The sequence below is a fragment of the Limanda limanda genome, chromosome 8 (genome assembly GCF_963576545.1).
Source record: "Limanda limanda chromosome 8, fLimLim1.1, whole genome shotgun sequence".
In the NCBI taxonomy this organism is placed as follows: domain Eukaryota; kingdom Metazoa; phylum Chordata; class Actinopteri; order Pleuronectiformes; family Pleuronectidae; genus Limanda; species Limanda limanda.
In genome coordinates this window covers 28,529,630-28,549,916 of record NC_083643.1, presented here as the reverse complement: position 1 = coordinate 28,549,916, position 20,287 = coordinate 28,529,630, and the positions used below count along the sequence as shown (strand labels likewise).

At 41.5% G+C, this 20,287-nt stretch overlaps 1 protein-coding gene across 3 annotated transcripts in view; it reads left to right on the top strand.

The window, feature by feature from the left end:
- The first annotated feature begins 1,099 nt into the window (after positions 1-1,099).
- The window catches only part of LOC133009189 (septin-7-like), a 44,051-nt gene continuing 24,863 nt past the window's right edge, over positions 1,100-20,287 (top strand). For 2 of the 3 annotated variants that reach the window (XM_061076610.1, XM_061076609.1), the window contains exons 1-2: positions 1,100-1,327; positions 5,775-5,874. In XM_061076610.1, coding sequence (XP_060932593.1) covers positions 1,289-1,327; positions 5,775-5,874 — 139 coding nt within the window. In that variant the 5' untranslated portion in view covers positions 1,100-1,288. The remainder of the gene's footprint in view (positions 1,328-5,774; positions 5,875-20,287) is intronic. The other variant, XM_061076611.1, reaches the window with a different exon arrangement.

Genomic DNA, 20,287 nt, shown 5'->3' with positions numbered 1-20,287 from the left:
AAAAATTGCTAATTTAACATCATCTATGTACAAGTAGAAAATGTGTGTACCAACATTTATTCACAAGCCAGTTAAAACACTTTGCAGCACTGACGCCTACATCATCATCAAAATAAGAATATATACAACATTCATGAGAAAAGACAGTAAATGGAGAGATGTATCAATGTTAGCGAAAAAGTCTGACGGACTCAGGAAGCAGCAATGACCATTGTAATAATTGAGGTATTGGCAGTTATGACAGTTTATGTGGGTAGGAATATTATATCTAAGCAATCTAGTTGTAATCATAATCCACGCTGCCACAATCAATGATCCACGATCGATGAAGTGGCCACAGTTGCGATACTAGATCTGCAAGGATAAAACACAAGGACTCCAGGGAAGATGTCAAGTTAGTAATATGTATTGATGAGACATTAATGTGATGAAGAGGAAGAGGAGGAAAGAGAAGCTCTATGAAACTGGGAGATGATTCCACAGGAGAGGAGCTTGATAGCTGAAAGCTCTGGTTCCTACTCTGCTTGAAGAGACTTTAGGGAAGACAAGTTTGCCTGAATTCTGGGAGTACAGGGCTCTATTGAGGTGACGTAGTACCATGAGATCTTTGAGGTATACTGGTGCCATATTATTAAGGTCTTTGTAGGTAAGGAGGGACAAATTAAATTATATTCAAAATTTAACAGAAAGCCAGTGGGGTGAAACTAATACATTCTTATGAACTGTTTTTTCATATGTACTAATGTATTTTTCTTATGTACAAAAAGTTGTTTGCTTTCTTATGCAACCCTCCACTGCAGTTTACTTTAGAAACATTTCTTTACAAACCACTACAGTTAAAGGTGTATAGAATGTACATACTCAGCATTTTTTATTTAATTTTCGATTCTATTGCCTTTTCCTTGTATGTCGTATTCCCTTGTCTACCTCATTCTGACTTGCCTGCTGCTGCAACAACTGCATTTCCCCGGTGTATGCATCAACAAAGTGTTATCTGATCTTATCTTAAATGTTGTGATGGATTTCGTCTTATTCTGAAACTCTGAACCGGATGTAGAACCGGATACAGTGTGCCACTGCCCAGAGACGAAAACAGTCGGAGCAGTTTTCTCCAGTGATCTACATCTGTAGTGGTCTCATCCGCGGCCATATGTAATTTAACCTCATTCATTCACTCTCGGACTCATTTCGCTTCGTGTTCACTATAGACGGTGTGTTCCCCTCTGCTGCGTCTCTCTCCCGTCGCGTATCGCTGTCTGCCTCGGTGGGCCGGTGAAAACACAGGACGATGATCGAGCGACCAGAGACCGCTGTTCCCAGCATCGCCGTAAGTCCGCTTCAAGCACACACTAATGTCCACATGTCTTTTTTCTATCAGCTCCTGGTCTAAATCTCACCCGGTTTCTCTTTTGAACCGGACCCGCGTCTTTCAGTCGCTGCTGGCATCGATTTTTCCAAGTATAGAGAGAACCCCACAACGAGCTCCTTTGAAGATGTGGAGGTTTTAGAGCATTGTATGTGCCCCCGGAGGCGTGAACACGAATAAATGCTCCCAAACACTTTCCCGTGAATGTTTGTACTCTACCGATGAGTCCGGCTTAATTTAACCCGCTTCATTTACGGGAACACGGTAGATGTCGTAGTTTTAAGAATGTACCACGCCTCCCATCGCTGCAGACACACTGTGATGTAGTCAGGTCCGTGGGTGGCGATCTCTACCGTGATTAGTACCATTTTGTGGCTATAGACTGTGTGGTGGACAGTGCGTTTGCTTAGTTTCCACTTTAGTTATTATATAGAGATATAACGCTGTAACGCCAACTTAACGCTCTGCTGAGCTGACTGTTCCATGTACTCAGCAGGGTTTACATGGTCTGGTCCCTACTCCAGCTGCTGGAGACAGGCTGGCTCTATTTAGACGTGTCTTCACACCCACTTTGACAGTGTTACTATTGTAAGAATGTAAATAAACGAAATCCAGGTAATAGACCCAGCCCCCGGAGGTCTGATGTCATGCTTTGAGGACCAGAGCTCTGTTGAGATTTACTCTCCTCCGCCAAATGTCTATATGAAATCTCTCGATTACGACCAGCAGCTATATCAAGTCCAAAAAGGAGGAATGAACTGAAACATGGCTTGGCGAGGCCGCATTTCATACAAGACAACAGTGGCTGAAGCATTCACTAGAAGTAGATAGTAAATGCTCCCTGTCAACTGGATTACAAGCCTTCACTACTGCTCGTCTGTGAGATCGAGTGGGACACCTCATTTCGCCTGAGCTCAGCAGGGAGCGATCACTCATCACACACAACACCGTACAACACAGCTGCTTTGTGTTTGTGTCTGCTTGTGATTCCCTTCACACAAAGACGTGGACATAACACACATTGAGCTCCCGGACACGTAGTGAAGACACAGAGGGCCCAACATGCTCCCTGCTAAAAACAGAAGAAGAATGGGACAATACTTCAAAGCAATGCATTAACTATAACATATCTAGCATTGCATTTGTAATAAATAGCCACGAGAAGGGCTCAGCATCAGCTGCTGAATGTATGAGGGTGTGGGACTTGGTACCACAGATGATGTCAGTGAACCAGGCAGCTACTATCACCACTGGGTGGACTGGGGGAGGGGTTCCCATGAATGGTATGGAGTCACTGAACAGCCTTCTTTTCTCTCATCCCCCCATTACTTCCTTTCACGTCACTTTGTTACGAAAAAAAATCCATACGAGTCTAAATAAATTACACAAAAGGCTGATGCAACATGCAAAGATTACCGGGACACTATGATGCTTACTATAACTATCATTAAGGTGGAAACTATTGTTGGGTTATTTCTTTGTTAAATCATCATCATGCATACTGTGTGTTGATGGACATATAACAGATAGCTATTTATAGCTAACAGCTGAATGTCGGACGTTCCTACCTGCAGATAAATGACCAAAGCAGTGAGTTATATCCATCAGAGGAGGCCACTTATGTAACACACACACACACAGAACTTGTATGTGGGTGGATCAAACATGGAAATGGAAAGTGCCCCAGGCTCGTTCACTGAAGTTCTGCCTGCTGTTGAGCTGTTAGCACCGAAGAGTGTTGATCAGGCAAATAGGTAGTTTCCTAGTAGTTTGCTGCAGTATGTGTGTCCATAACAACCACTGTTGATGCTCGTTTGTATCCTAATGTTTTTTGAATGGCACAGTGAGCAGGAGGACATGTGAAATGGACAGTCAGCCATGGTCACTTACTGTTGGTGTGACAGAGGTCATTGATTTACAACTACAGCAACACAGTTCTGACATCCTGAAATGGTGTCATATTGTTTTCCAACACATAGTATTAGTAATGTTAGGAATGTATGGTGATGTGAGGAGGCTTGCAAACCTGTAAGTTAGAAGATAGAATACTGGTAACTTTGGCAATCTCATTATTTGTATGTATGTCTAGATTAATAAAACATCTTGTAGAAGTTCAAGTTTTATGTTTGTGTCTCTGGAAACAGCCTCCAGGCCTATATGTGCATGCAATTGTGAAATACATCAGTGATATGCTTGTTATTGTGGCTGTGGTTCAGGCGATGGGGAGGGTTGTCCACTACCAAGAAAGTTGGGGATTCGATTCCTGGCTCTTCGGTCCCTATGCTGAATTGTCCTTGGGATGGCTGTTCTGTGAAAGTGTGGATGATGGAATAGTGTTGCATACAGTAATCAAGAGCATGCAGACACCTTAGCATTAAGCCTAGTGTTCTTTTATGTTACAACACTTTTTTTTTATACTTATACTTACCCAAATACACCATAGCAAATTCCTTGTATGTATAAACTTGCTTGGCTATAAAACCTGATTCTGATGTGGCAGTAATATTGAATGTTTCCTGTGGAACTAAAGGGCTGAAGCCATGAAAAACAAACCAAAAGCCTCAAAGCAATGTGTAAAGAAAGGTGTCCACACACTTTTGTGTACATATGTGGGTGCATAGCCTTATTGCATCCATGTAAAGGGAGAATATGGCAGATTGCTTCAGTAATATGAATACAATTCATGCATTTTGATTAAGTGAAGTTAATTCTTTCTGAAGTCCTGGTGTTCTTTAGAAAATGACTGCGCTCCCCCATCACGTATAATAGGTAACCATGCCCTGACTTCCTGGTCACAGCATTCACCAAACCAAGTTGGTTTGCAGGTTGAATACAGATGAGAAACTTTTCCTAACTGGCTGCAGAGCAGAGTCTGTTGGGTAAACCTCAGTGTGGTGTATAACCTGCACTACAGCACAGAGTAGATTTTTCTATAAAAAATTGTATTACTCCAATAATTATTAAAATAAATACTTTAAAATACATGCATTTTCTCTGACAATGTGTTCCTTGTTTTTCATATAGATAATAAAGCCACCCTTACTGCCTGTTTTTTTTAATGGGGTTGGAGGGATGTTCAGGGTCACAGTGATGTACATGTAAAATAGTAACAAGTTATCCCTCTGAGCTGATGCATGCTTATTACACCAACAACGGTTGCAAACATTTTCTACTGACACTCACCTTGAAGAATCTGTGTTGACCGAATGGTCTCAACCTTCAAATTTCAGGGGGCAGTTCTACTGCATTCTTTCCATCAGATAAAAGATGTCACATCATACCATATGAATGAAGCAGCGTGATGCTACTGAGAGATGCCCCGGCCCAGTCAGACCCATAAGGGGACATGATTGTTTGGTTGAGGTCATCAAAAATTACCATAGTTTTCTTTGCACATCTTTAGCCCTTTGAATTGGTCCAAATTTCAGCGGTAGCTAGTTTAAACCCTGCTCTATCAGTGCTGCAGTTTTCCATCGTAGCCATGCATGACAGAGTCTGAGAGGCCAGCAATCAATTGTGTGTGCCTCATCTAGCGTGCAGGACAGTGCACAGTGACTGGAAGTGGGGGGGGGGGGGTGTTATCTGACAGCAGACAGGGAGATACAGAAAGGGAGGAGATGGGGAAGCATAACGGGATGAAGAGAGACCTGGCGGTAAAGAGAGAGAGCAGCTGTGAAGCCTGACTGTGATCCGGTCTAAGATTCACAAGGGACATGATGGATCCGACTCAACACGTAGGGACAAACAATTAGTTTGTTTGCGTCGCCTCGTCCTCACTTGATGTTTTTGCATTGATGCTTTGATGAATTCATTGACTTAATTTACTGTCTTAGTTGACTTGTTTGACTTACTTTGGCAGTGTTGACCCCACTTCCTCTTTCCATGCTCAGCAGAGAAGGCCTGTTATTTCTCTGTAAAAACATTACTTTTATGTCTTAGTTGACTTGTTTGACTTACTTTGGCAGTGTTGACCCCACTTCCTCTTTCCATGCTCAGCAGAGAAGGCCTGTTATTTCTCTGTGAGTCACCCTCACCTCACCTCTCTCCCCCTTCAAACAGCCCTTTTCTCCTCTTGTATTTATCCCAGCTGTGCTTCGCTTCAAAGCGGTCTCTGCATGACCTAGAAATGCTAATTGCAGGTTCAAGAAAACAAGATTTTCAACACTTTGTGGCATATAATGACTGTTTGCTTCTGTGTGCAGCTAGTTTTTCTTATTACTTTGTATTTGTACACACATGTATAAAACATGTATAGTCCGTTTTTTGTGTGTTTGCATGTGTTGATAAGGGCCCATCTAATGTACCATTACAGGCCCATATTCTGTTAAAGATAAATACAATGTAGACAGTGTGATGCTTTGTTATTCCTGCTTTAATACAAAGTGTGTCTGTGTGTGTTTTCCTTCAGCAGCGGAACCTTGAGGGCTATGTGGGCTTCGCCAATCTCCCCAACCAGGTGTATAGGAAGTCGGTCAAAAGGGGTTTTGAGTTCACATTGATGGTTGTCGGTAAGTTGAAATAATCATGAATGAGGATGTGTGTGTGTGTGTGTGCGTGTGTGTCATCAGCACAGGTAAAGCATGTGTGGAATCTTGAGCTCTCAGCTGCTCCGGATGACGAGCTGACAATTTAAAAAGCACTCTCTGCAGAGCTGTGTGGTCCAGCAAGGCTTTTTCAACATGTGCATTGTGTTGATCTGTGAATGAAGAATATGTGCATGTGAACATATTTCTTGTAAGAGCTGGATCCCAGTTTCCCAGGGGAGTTTCCTTTCTGTAGCCTCAGGATGCACAGGGACATCTGTGTGTTTTGGATTATTTGATTTGGAGAGTGAATTGCAGGATGTTGGTTCAAGTGTGAATGAGCTTGGATGCAGAATGTGGTTAATGGCATTACAGAGGAAGGGAAGTGGACAGAGGGGTGGAGGAATCATGCGTTTTGCAGTCTACAGACACACATACCCACACACAAATTATAGCAGTGTTGTAATGACATATTGAACCAAGCTCTGTGTGAAAGAGCCCTCTAATGAGCAGATATTGATTCTGTGGAGAAAGTCCTGTGGAGCTGTTCAGCCATCAAACTTGACTTAAGTATACTGAGTCGCTTCCTGCGCTCACAATATGGAGTGGAGTGAGTGTGCACTGTGCAGTTTTGTTTAAAAACATGAAATAATGATAGAAATAAGATCATCATATGACAACGACTCATTGAGATGGAAGGAGACAACAGCTTCTGTTACATCTGAACATCTGCAAAGACATGGACACAATTTACATGGTATTAATGAGTCAATATGTGTCCTCATCTGGATATGAAGTGACCTTGATCAGAAGAAGATATGATGGTAATTTCCCTCAGCCCTAGACACCATTACAGCAAAAAAGTTAATTCAAACATAGTCAACATATATTCAATAACTTAAATAACAAATAATAAATCAATTACAAACATAGTCAATAACTGTGTGGCCTTATATTTCCTTAAAGATTTTTTTCTGTTTTGCAACACATTACATAACATGATCATTGAGTTGTGATGCGTTAGTAGGTCTATATTTGAACTTTGGACAGAGCCAGGCTAGCTCTTTCCCCCTGCTTCAAGTATTTATGCTAAGCTAGGCTAGCTATCTTTTGACTTCATTCAGTCTTATATTACTATACTTTCCGATATGCTGCATCAATTCCTTTATAACCCTAAATAAATGGCGGTTGAAAGGTCATCTTTGTTTCTGCTCCGTAAGAAATATTGTGGATTGGGCATGTTGTCTGCTTTCTTTAAACTCAGTTGCAGTTGCCAGTTATATGTTTTAAGGTTATAAATCTAACTGTGTGTGTCATGTGGTGATCATGATCAGTTCAGTGAAAGGAGACAGACATTAACACAAAGAGGAGTCCAGCCTTTATTATCTCAGCCTGGGGTTTTTGCTTCCTGTTTAGTAAACAGCCACTGTGGACAAGTAGCAGGAGGGAGACATAGACAGCAGAGTGATGGCTTGGGAAAGAACCAGAGAGAACCACAATCAACCAGATCCTCTTTCAATCGTTCGCACACATGGGCCCCTGTATCCGTCCCCCTAGCTCGCTTGGCTCCCAGATCACATACCCAAACTGATCCAAATTTCACACATAACAAATGTGGAGAGTATAGCAGTGTGTTCACGACTCAACACAGAGCAACCTTGCAGATCAGGATCAGAGGGAAAGTTCTTCCCACTTGAGAATGTTCTTAAAATAAAATGTTAATTCAAATTTTGATATTAATGTTTTAAAAAGCCAAAAAGGAAGCAATATTATAGTTATTAATAGATAGTAAGTATTTTTAACAAAAGTTAAATATAGCTGGGGCTGTTCACGCCTTAGCCCCAGCACATTTACCTATTCTAGACCTATGTCATCAGGGGGCACTCAGGCTCACACATTATTTTTTGTCTCATTCTTAATAAATCAAACAATGGGTTCAATATAAAGTAAAACTCTAATGAAATACTTTATCAAACCACACGCAGGTTCAGGAATGGTAAGGCAGGGAGGAAGAAAAGTAGGTCATTAAAATGGAAATAACTTGCAGTGTTTGCTTTGTCTTACATTACAACAAGGGGTTGTTTAACTTTTGTTTTTGAACAAATTGACAGTCTAATCAAATTTTGAAAGCTCCTCATGTGTAAAATGGGATTGGGCAGACTTATAAACGTGTGCAATATCCTGTCCAATGCATCTATTAGGCAAGTGTTCTACTTTCTGTAGAAGCTAGTATGAGTTCACGTGACATTTCATCATCAGAGGGTGCAGGCCAGACTGCCTAGACTTGAGCCTACCCCTCCAATTTGCTGTGCCCACAGAGAGATGTCCATTCCATTCCACAGTGCCATTGTGCCACAGAGGCACCAACTGCACTCTAACTCGAATGTACCGATGTACATGTCTACAAGGGAGTACAATTGAAACTTCAGAAATCATTTGAAGTCTCTACAGTTCAAATGATAAAATAGTAATTTACCATAGACTCTTATACTGTGTAATTTTAGAAAAAATAATAATGCCCTTTCTTCACTGTAAAACACAGAATCCAAATATGGAGCTCATAAATATAACCATAATCATAAAACAATTAAATGTAGAGGTGACAGTAAAAAAGAAATACAGGTGTTTGTAAGATATTGAGCTCTGCTATATTTGGCATTGTTGCAAAGTGTGAGCTCTGTGTTGTCTCTCTGTAGTTTTGGGACAGACAGATGGTGGAACATGAGAGGGCTGATGCCTGCAGGTAACTCACTCATTTTCCAAAAGCGCAGCAAGAGGAAGGCAGTACTGTAGCCACCACATTAAAATGTGATAATGTTACAACATTGGTTCTATTGAAGACTACAGGGCGGCTGTGGCTGAGGGGTAGAGTGGTCGTCCTCCAACCTGAAGGTCGGCAGTTCGATCCCCAGTCTTCCCCATCTGCATGCCGAAGTGTTCTTGGGCAAGATGCTGAACCGTGATTTTCCCCCCATAGAATAACAAAGTGCTGCGAATAGATGCACTGTATGAATGTGTGTGTGAATGTAAAACTGTACTGTAAAGTGCTTTGAGTGGTCATCAAGAAAAGCGTTATATAAATACAAAACCATTTACCATTTATAGAGAGAGATTCTTCAAAAGCCCTCACCCGCCCCAGTCATGACTACATCAAAAACTATTTTACATATGGGACGAGCATCACAGCCCCCCTCTCTGCTACCAGTTCACGGACATGAGTGAAATGTGCATTTGGACTGCAGCCAGAACTAATGTGACCTGACTACACTTAGACTTGATACAGAAAACATTTGTCAAGGCCTCTATTTCAGCATTCATTTGGCTAATGGACATTGTTGAGCAGGTATTCTGTTTTGGGTCTCACCTGAAAGAGTTGCTGTTGATAATTGTAAGAAAACATGAGGGTTGATGTGCTGCAACAGCATCCTGGTCCGAAATGCACTTCAGAGCATTTATGTGACAAGAGCCAAGTAATAAGAAAGTAAGAGTAAACGTAGGGGAGAGAGAGGGAGGGAGGCAGAGTAAGATGGAGACATACGACTGGTTGAAATCGAGCACTAAAGTGTCTTTAAGCCATTTCAGATTAAGAGTTTCTGTCCAGCTGTGCTTGTGTATTTCACTGCAGCAGGCTGTGTGGGGGTAACTGTGTTGGTAGACTCGCTTGAGATAAGACAGGGCACAGAATCTATCACCCCGGGGATCAATGCATGATACCTACATTTCTGTCTGACTGCAGTGTTTATAGGGCTGGCCACTTAGACCGAAATTTCTTAGATCTAATGACTACAATTTGCCTCAAACAAAAGTACATTTTCACTGGAAAACTAGCATATGACAAAAAAACTAATTTGTGAGGTGAAAATTTACATATTAGCGATGGCTAATCCTGCACATTGATGTTTCAGTAAAAGCTGAGATAGATAATCTTTCATTTTGTATTTTTTACTGTGTGCCCACCCTAAACCCTGCGGTGCCAACATAAATGATGAACAGCCTCCACACCATTGCCTGTGTTGTGCTCGGATGTGGGTTATAGTGGTCACGTTGTTGGTTTTACATATTAAATCTATTGTCATGTGGAAGTCACAGTGATGGATTAGGGTTAGTGTAATCGCACTGTGTTCACAAGTGCTTGTCTTGCAAATGGGGAGCTCTGGACTCTTCACCAAGCAGCTCTGCATGTTCTGCATGTTTCTACCAGAAACTACTCTTCTGGTATTTTGTCTGTTCTTCCACCCATCCATCCAACTCTCAGTCCACCTCTCTCTGAGGGGGAAATAGCTGCTTCCTGTCCCTTTGTCCAGCTGGCACATTGAATTGAAACTGCTGAAAAGTTTAGCACGATCCAGCCCCAGTGCAGCAGAGGGTTGAATAGACCTGAGAGTCAGATCAGATCTCAGGAGTGGAGTGGAGAGGATAGGAGAGGGGAAGCGAGGCCTGCTTCATGCTTCATTCTGAAGGCAAGCACCTCATCACAGCTGCCTCAGGAGGAGCGCGCATCAGACATCTCAGCTAAGAGTCTGACCTTGCAAGTTGCAAGCAGAGCTGGGTTTCACATGGGCCCCTTACAATACAGCTAAACTAATAAGTCTGTCCAAAGCTTCACTGACTTGTAATAACTTACTGTACTTATTTTTGATTAGATTTCAGATCAAAATTTCTCAAATTTAAGCTTGTTTCTTCTCTGGCTTCAGTTTTTCAATTGTTCAGCTGTATTTTGGAAGAATATCAATGTTTCTCGCTGTAAGGTATTGGAAACTACTACAGCTAAAATGACTTTCACTTGCAGTAAATCCGTCTCTCCTAATCAATATAATCTTCTAATTGTTTATATTGAAAATCACAGCAATTTCACAAGTCCCTACAACATATCTCAAAGTGCTTAGCATAGTTTATTTTGTCACATTTTCATAGACACTCAAGAGTGGCTGGAGCAAGCAAATGTGTTGTATTTTCAGCCGTGCTTGCAGTGTGGCTTGAGGGATGCTGATGTTGGTCCTTTGGCCTACCACGTTGAACCAGCCGGAAATATCTGTGCAACTATACACACTTGTCCAGCCTTATGAGCCTGGGGAGCCCACTCACCATGTAGCACCACCATGAATTGGTAGTTTTTATTCTGTAGCGAAATGTCAGTTACTATAACTATAACATTTTTGATGGATAGCCTGGAAATTTGGTTCTTAGTAGTGGTGGAACTCTGAGATTCTACTTACTAAACTAACCATACCTTACTAAACTCTTCTGCCACATACGGTTGATAAGGGCTGCACGGCTTTGGAGCTGTTCATGGTCCCTGTGTCAGTAGCCAGGTGGATTTTTTCCAATAAAACCATGTTGTTGGAATGGATTGTTTAAAAAAACTAAAATCTATGGGCATTGACCACTTTCACACATGCACTGAGATCCTCCGCAGTTTTTTCCAGAGGTATTTGTGAACGCAAATGTGCAGAACCTTTCTCTGACTGGCCTCCTAGTATAAAGTCTGCAGATAGTCGGGGGAGACGCTGTGAGATCACAGAATGAGATCTTCTGCAAGATTTTGCTGCGAGCGAGTGAAAAGTTAATTACGCTGCTAATATGCTACAGACCCAAAAATGCAAAAAAAAGCATAAAGAAAACAAATTCATCGGAATTCCTCCTCAGGTCATGTCTCAAAATGGCTATACATTGTGTCAAAATGGACACATATATTCTGACCAACCAGATTCAGCCAATAGTCTGAAAAAATGCTGCCATGTAAACAGCATTTTCTGATTTCCTTACCCTGAATAAATAATAAAAACATACTCAGAATAAGCAATAATCAACTAGTAGCTGCATTATGTAAATATAAATACAACATAGATATATGTCAGTCACCAACTGCCAGATGGCACATGCTCTGGGTGTAAACAAGATGGAAAAGTAAAAAGTTTAAAAAATGTATCTATCTTTTGCAAAATTAGAAAGAAACACCCTAAATGGTATACAGTAGCATCGGACATTAAACTATTTCAGGTTGGGATTTTAAAACTGGAACAGGCATATGACATAGTAGAAAGCCTTCATTCACTAGTGAAGACCTGTGAATGAAGCAGCCAATAGTGTGGATGATCTTAAATCACTTCTTTACTCCAGTAGTAGTCTATTTATCTCCCTCACTAATTTGTGTGGGATTGTTAGACTGTCTCCTGCTGTCCGTCCTGTTATTGCTGCACTCCTCTAGGCTTGTGAGCTGTGAGTGTGTGCATGTGCGCAGATAAGATGGTCTGACAGGCTTAGGATTGACCGCCTTGCCTACTGACCTTGCAGAAGGGAGTGAGTGAGTGAAGAAAGGCTTTGGTCTTGTTAATCTGCGGGTTTAACCAGATGCGTTAATACACACCGAGCACACGTTCACTGTTTCAACAGCTGACCTGTATGTGTGAAAACTGTCTCTCTCCTTTTTCCTCCCATCTACTTCCATGACTCTTATTACCATCTCTTATCATAAAGCGTCATCCAGCTGCTGTCCCTGTTTCACCATTTTGAGCTGTAACGAAAGGAAAAAACTGTCAGAAAAAACGGTACTGAAAAGAACAAACTGTGATTGAAAACAGCCCAGACACAGTCAGAGCTGCCATGTAGAGATTGGTGGCCAACTATAATTCCTTATTTATATTTTCAGTTCTCTTAAACTGCATATGCCTTGTTTGGCTCTCCTGATATTGCTGAACAGAGCCCTACTCAACACTTGACATCTGATGGTTAAAGGTCGCAGACTGTGGTTTCTAAGTGCCAGCAGAAATATCTCGTTTTGAGAAGAGCAGTTTTGTTTTCTTTACAGCTTTTTTTCCCTGGAAGGCATTTCAGGACCTAAAACTGCTGACTTTTTTTAGCTATAAATTATATGACTGTACCACCTCCCAGCATGTTTTTTGAACGTCTATGGTGAGGCACTAACACTGACATTTAGGGTGATGATTCTGTAAATTATCATTTGGAATAATTCGCTATTTTTTAAAAGATGCTTATTCTCAAATATATCAGTGGAACTAACTTGGCAAAACAGAATTCCATTTTGTATATTTATAAAAGTACAGCATGCACCTGAGATGCATTAAGTACAGATAGAGATCTTATTAGCCAAACCACCTACAGAAGTGGTCAGGGACCCATTCTGACCACATTAAACATTAGTGTAAATTGGGTTGTCAATCCACATACAAGAACTATGTTGGACAAAAGTTATTATCACACACTACTGTTCCAAACCAGTAAGTAAGCAACAGCCATATAAGCCAGTAAACACAGGAAGGAGACCTCTCCTCAGTTCTCAAGTTATTCAAGGCCCTTGTGGATGGAGTGAGGACTGGTTCAATCAAAAAGTAAGAACACACAATAACACAGCTTCCATGGTGGCTGCAATATGGGGCAGCTGTGGTTGAGGGGTAGAGCGGTCGTCCTCCAAACAGAAGATAGGCATTTCAAGTCTTTCCCATCTGTATGTCCTTGGGCGAGATGCTTAACCCTGAATTGCCCCTCCATAGAAAAAAAAGTGCTTCTAATTGATGTACTGAATGTGTTTGTGAATGGCATTTATTTTTTGCCATATGTCTCACAAAAGTCAAACGTGTTCGTGTGTGCATACTTATTAAGATTAAAATCCTTAGAAGCATAAAGGCTGGCAGTGGTATGAGCAACACAGCCAACTAATATAATTGACAATGGGGGTGTCAGATTTACAGTGTATCAATGTTCAAGTATTGACACCATGGCATTGCGGGACCCCTAATTCAAATCCTGCTAAAGGCCCCACTACGACTCTGGTTGACAGTGGCTGCAAACAATTTCTGATGTTTTACTGGGACACAACATTTTAATTACATTGATTCAACAAACTTCACAGTCTGTCACCGAAGTATTTGCATAAAAAAACTGTCAAACTGAAAGGTTTAAAAAATGGGTGTTATTACTTTGAAAATGTTAACATGATCTAATGTTTAGGACACACATCCCTTTCTGTACATTGCTGTAGTTTACTTTGTGTTTGTTAGATTCACTCAAGAGTTCATGAGACAAGTATTCAAACGCACTAAAAAAAGCCAAACTGCATCTGTATGGCTTTTGCAGACCTTTAACATTCACTTAAAAAAACATATATATTATACTAGAGAAGAGTAAAAGTTAAAAAGCACAACATGTATGCTTTGAGAAAGTATTTCACCTTTTTTTTAATTTTGATTGACCACTGACTTGTGTTGGTAACGTTGCATCTTTCACTTCCACCCTTTGCCCTCAATGACTATTCTTTCACTATGCAAGTTTGCTCTAGTGGGTAAAATCCGCTGCAGTGCACATTGTTAGTCAGGGGCTTAAACTGTTGGAATTATAGTCTCAGTAAGTTCAAGAGTAATTCTAAACTGCAGATCAGTTACATTTTTAAAACCAGTATTCATCTCCTATATTCAGCAAAAATATAATGAATTTCAAGAAGATTGGCTTTACAGAAACAGCATTTCTGGTTCAGAACTAGGATCATTGAGACTATACACCTTTCAGCCAGGTTTGAGTTCAGTAACTGTGACTATACAGTTGGAGCTACATTCAAGTGAGGCTTGTTTTTCTGTACCAAAACCCTGCAACTTTCCAACACAGAGCCCATCATAATGAGTCACTACATGTGGCTTGGCGCATAGCACAATTTTGCTAAAACCAATTCTTAAAACTTAATGCAAAAAGATAGTCGGTTATGCTTGGTTGGTGAGAAGGGTTCATTAAAAATATTTTTAAACTTGATAAGAAATCAAATGATCAGTTTCATACATACTAGAAAAACAGAAAGTTATTTAAAAGGATAAAGGCTACAGAGAATCTCCACCCTCCTTCAAAATACTACAGGGTTTGAAAAATGTCATATGTGGAAAAAGAATGAATGGGTGAATGGGCTGTTAAACCATGTTACACTGCACAGGTGTTGCTTTTACTGTGTCCACACCCTGTATAATGCAGTATGAGCTACACACAGCTGTGCTATGTGGTCCTAAAGTACTTGGCTGGCTATTCGTACAGGCTGTGCACAGTTTCTCATCTGGTGTATTCCAGGAGCATCACATTTAGGAATGAAAGGGCAAAGAAGACTTCTTTTTGTGAAGTTACTGTGTCATGAGTCATGACCTGGTTTCTGTGTCAGTCATCAACACGTTGTGGATTCTCATTACTGCAATATTGTCTTGGTTTCATTATTTTTTCATCCCTGGATACATCCTTTTTTAACAGGAAGCATGTTGGATTTGGGCAATTCAATGTTCATCACAAAAACACCAAAACATGTACTAAGAAAAGTCTTGTGTCTACAGAAATACATTTTCCTACCTAATCAGCTGAAAGTTACAGAATGATGTCACAGTCTCGAGTTCAGAGTTCTGCTGTCTGATAACCATCCAGGATGTGCGGTCAGTTCAGTTTGTGTTCATGGTCCAATGTGTAGGATATGTCTTTCACATACAGTAGTTTAGTGTGTTCCACCGCGTGGTAAATGGTCTTTTTATGTAGCTTTAAATTGCGCTTTTCTAATCTTGACCACCCAAGTGCTCTACAGTAAAGTCTGCCATTCCCCATTCGCATGCACATTCATACAGTGCATCTATATAAAGTGTTTTTTCTATCAAACGCACATCACTCACACACTGAGGTCACACGGCACAGCGGTCCGGGGCAATTTGGGGTTCAGTATCTTATCTAAGGACACTTTGGCATGAATCTGTCCATGGTAGAGTCCACGCTCGCTTCGTCATTATTACAGGACAGCAGCGTGTTTACAAACCTACATCACAAAGATGCCTCATCGCCTCTGGGCACAACAGGCCACCAAGTGTTTATATGTGTGCAGCAATGGTGGTCATACATGCTCGGCCAGGCTCCCTCTCCTTTCTCAGCTTTCATCCGTTCTCTTTTCTGCTCCCGTTCTGTGCGTCTCTATTTTGAGACGCACGTGTCTGCCGTGACCCAGCACGTGCCGATCCTGTCAGTTTTAGTCTCAGGCTTGGTTGATCGCAGCAGAATACTCACTCTCTAATTAAAAAAACCCAGAGGGAAGTGGGTTGTGTCCCTCCAAGGCTCCTGTAGCCAGCCCATGTGGACCACCCCAGTCAGACTGGGTGCTGACACATTTTATTTTGGATTCGGAGTCTCTAATAGACTCTGCTGGACATGCAGATCCTTATCTTTCCTAAAGCACTAACCTTTGCCCCCCCCCAGTTTAAGCCAGTTCCATTTAGCCTCAACAATGGAGAATTATCTTTTGCAGCAGTCTGGTGTTCAGTTAACACAATGTCCCTTACATTCACCATTGGTCTGTTGCTTTCCACTGTTTGCCTGTATGTTCCCCAGATGTGTCATTTCGCACTTTGTGGTTCAGGTCTCACACATCTGTTAGATGTGTGTGAGTGTGTGAGTGAATGTGTGCGTGCTAGGCGGAGGCCTGTCAGGATGCGATGGGGGCCAGCTGCTGCCTCAGGGCTGAGAGAGGGAGGAATGTGAGGAATCCCATGGGAAACCCACTTTACCATTTGTAGGTTTTTCTTTCTCTCGTGGTCCAGCTTGAAATATACTTTATTAGGTACACCTTGCTTGTACCGGGTTGGACCCCGTTTTGCCTTCAGAAATTCCTTAATTCTTCGTAGCATAGATTAACAAGGCTTGGCGTTTAAACAATGCTCAATTGGTACTAAGGGGCCTAAAGTGTGCCAAGAAAATATTGTAGAATTGTAGCCTAAGTTTCCTGTTCTTAGCTGTCAGGAGTGGCACCTGGTGTGGTCTTCTGCTGCTGTAGCCAATCTGCTTCAAGGTTCGACCTGGTGTGCGTTCAGAGATGGTATTCTGCATACCTTGGTTGTAATGAGTGGTTATTTGAGTTGCTGTTGCCTTTCTATCATCTCAAACCACTCTGCCCATTCTCCTTTGACCTATGACATCAACTAGGCATTTTCGTCCACACAACTGCTGCTCACTGGATATTTTCTCTTTTTCAGACCATTCTCTGTAAACCCTAGAGATGCTTGTGCATGAAAATCCCAGTAGATCAGCAGTTTTTGAAATACTCAGACCAGCCCGTTTTCCACCAACAACCATGCCACGTTCAAAGTCACTTAAATCCCCATTCTTCCCCATTCTGATGCTCGGTTTGAACTTCAGCAAGTCGTCTTCACCACGTCGAGATTCCTAAATGCATTGAGTTGCTACCATGTGATTGGCTGATTAGCTATTTGTGTGTGTGTGTGTGCGTGCGTGCGTGCGTGCGTGTGTGTGTGAAAAACAGCATCAATAAACCAATGCACACATCAAAGTACGACCGTTGAACCTAGTTAATAAATGGTGCAATAAACTGGACACTGCTGAGTAACTGCAGTAAGACAAGCAAGAGAAAATGTATCGATTAATCATCCAGTCATGATCGAGAGCCACCTCACACCACCATCCTGTGCATTTTGTTATGTATTCTTTAAAAACCCTGGTCTCCATGTCATAAGCTTGGAAACAGTTTCTGCTGAGAGTGCTCAGTTTCATAATGACCCAATTTCTTTTTGCACATCTCATGATAACATAAAAAGTTAAAGTATTATACTGCAATGTTGATTTATTTAAGAGCTGTGTGCAGATGCTCTGTGGATAGTTATCTACACAGTCTCCTGTTGAGACTCACGTTGGAGAATATTTTCCCAAATTCTGCCAATTACTGTCAGTAAAAATCAAGTATATAATACAACACATAAATGAACAAAAGAAGAAGACAAAGAACAGGAGATGTTTGAATAACCAGTCAACTACAGAACTTACAGCAAGGACCGAGAAGTAGGTTCTGTAGTTGAGTTTAGGAATGACCGATGTCAGTATCACATCGGCACCACTGACATGAATGGAAAGGTTTGCTTTAGCAAGAGCACGGAGGGGGGCTGTCACAGGAAGAGAATCTAAAACATTTGACCCACAACTACTGAGACCCAAGCTTTGACAATTATTAAATAATCTGGTGAGTTTAAAAATATATTGATGGGCCATGACTTTCTCGATAAACGGGTGGTGTGGAATAAAAGGATAAGTTGCTTTACAACCAGTTGGCTGAGACACGCACACTAGGGCTGCTCGATTATGGAAAAAATCATAATCACGATTACTCAAACGATTATTAATATGTGCCCTTATTCTGAAGTCTATGCTTTATTCTTTAAATGACTGGAGCGTGTGTAATAAAGTGAATCCCTTCCGGTTCAGGTAAACACCGATTACGGCTTCGTGTCTTATTCCTCCGTGAAACCAGGATATCGGTGCCCGGTTATTCAAACACTTTGTAACTGAGAACTTTGAAATTTCCTCTCATTATTAAATTTCCCCATCTTCCCCCCCACTACAAGCACACAAGCAGACAGACAGAGAGAGAAAGAGAGGGGTGGGGATGGCTATGAGGACCATCATCATTTGCCCCCAAACCCCAACATTGAACGGGTTACATACAACAACAAGCGGAGAATCGCGGGCTGACCGGCACGGAGAAATGCAGGTCCGGTGAGAACAGCCAGGCGGCTGGGCCCTTGAGAATGGACGCTACATTGTGTGGTACTGCTCCTCGTCGGATTAAATTTCGATTAATTGCACAGCCCTAACGCACACAATGACCCAGACATCTCCCGAGCGTTTAGGTGCCGAGTGGTTCAGCATGCAGAGGCAGTAACATATTTATTCTGCTGCACTTTGATGTAGTTCTCTCTCAAAGATACAGATAATAACACACTATAAGATGACTACAAACAAGCCTAATGTGGAACTGACAACCTACAAACACCCTCAGTCTACTCTGCTTTGTTGCACGAAATACTGTGGATACACTGTTTGTCCACGTTATTCTTCTTTTTCCAAAACTACACTGTTTCAGAGATCACTTCAGATACTGCAACAAACGAATAGCTGGCTAACTAGCTAGCATACTCACTCACCAAAGGAGCCAAGTCTATGACGCTGTGTGATACCATAAAAGCAGGTGAAACAGATGAATTTTATTAACTGTAGTTCAGATCCATTGGGACCATCACACTGAAACAAACTTACCAAAATAGAAAGTCATTATAATGTTATCTGCAATTTCCCAGAATTACTGCAGATGTTTCGGCGAGCCACAAGGTCACAGTGAATGGTTGTTGTTACAGTTAATCCATCACACCTGTTAAACAGATATCGGACAAGCTAAGGTGGAGTATCCCCCTCAAACCTAAGTGTGACTGGGGTCATTGTTGGATTACTTTCACTTAAATTCCTGGTGTTTGTTTTGTCATGGTAGCATCAGTAGGTAGTAACACATAGCTGCCAAATCGCAAAGCTAACAGCAGGAGCACAGACAAACACACCGGAGCCCCTCCGCGTTTTCATACATCGGTGCTATTTCATCATGGAACTTTGTGTGCGTGCGTGCGTGATATATGGTCATTGTATGTTGTAGGTTCTGGCCAGTTGCGAAAAATGTTTAAATGCATTTACTTAACTAGTGTGCTGTATAGTTTTGAGGCACTTCAGAATTTCCACTCCTCTACATTTCGGAAGGACATATTTATTTGACGGTCTTGGTTACAAGTTTCTTTTAAGATGAAAATTCAACACTCTGGTTAAGGTAACAGGCTTTTAAAATACAACATATTCAAAAAGTGTTTATCACCATTATTCCTATCATATATATACATATAAATAAAGAATATCAGGATCAGCGGCATATACTGGAGTGGTCTTCGCAGAATGTGGGTGGCAAAAAAATGCGCACACAGACAGCTGAATGTCAGGTAGACCAGTGGGACCAAAGAAAATGTTTCGTCATAATTTTTATGTTACATGGCTGCAGGGGCCAAAGAGTGTGTTCATAACTCACAAAGGGACAGAACATCATCCACAACTGTGCAAACAAACTGGGGACAGAACGAGGGGTTAAGTGAGTGTGAGGACTGGAATCCAGCCGGCCGTCACACCATGTCAGCAAGGGCCGATTGAATTCACAGTTCACGTCCTGTGGACAGAGTGAATGAAACCGTTCCCCTCCAGATGTACCCACCCTGCAGGTGGCTGATTTGAAGAAAATCACATTATGTTTTTAGGTTGTTTGATGTACTTCCCGTTCTTGTAAATGCGTTATTTCAAAATTGCCGTGACGGAATCCTTTGGCACAAACATTGACTTGGACACAGGGATTAACTGATATGATTTTGATAGCCAAAGGTCAAATGTCATGTCATTTTTGGAGTCTTTATGATGCGATTTCAAGGCTGTCTTTTGGGGAATTTGACCAGTTGTCAATTGGACTCAACGATTAATTGGTTAGATTCCGGTGGTCATATGAGTCCGGAAAGAAAATGTATGTAGACTGACATTTTTTTTTTCCCGACATGTTTCTTTGAGT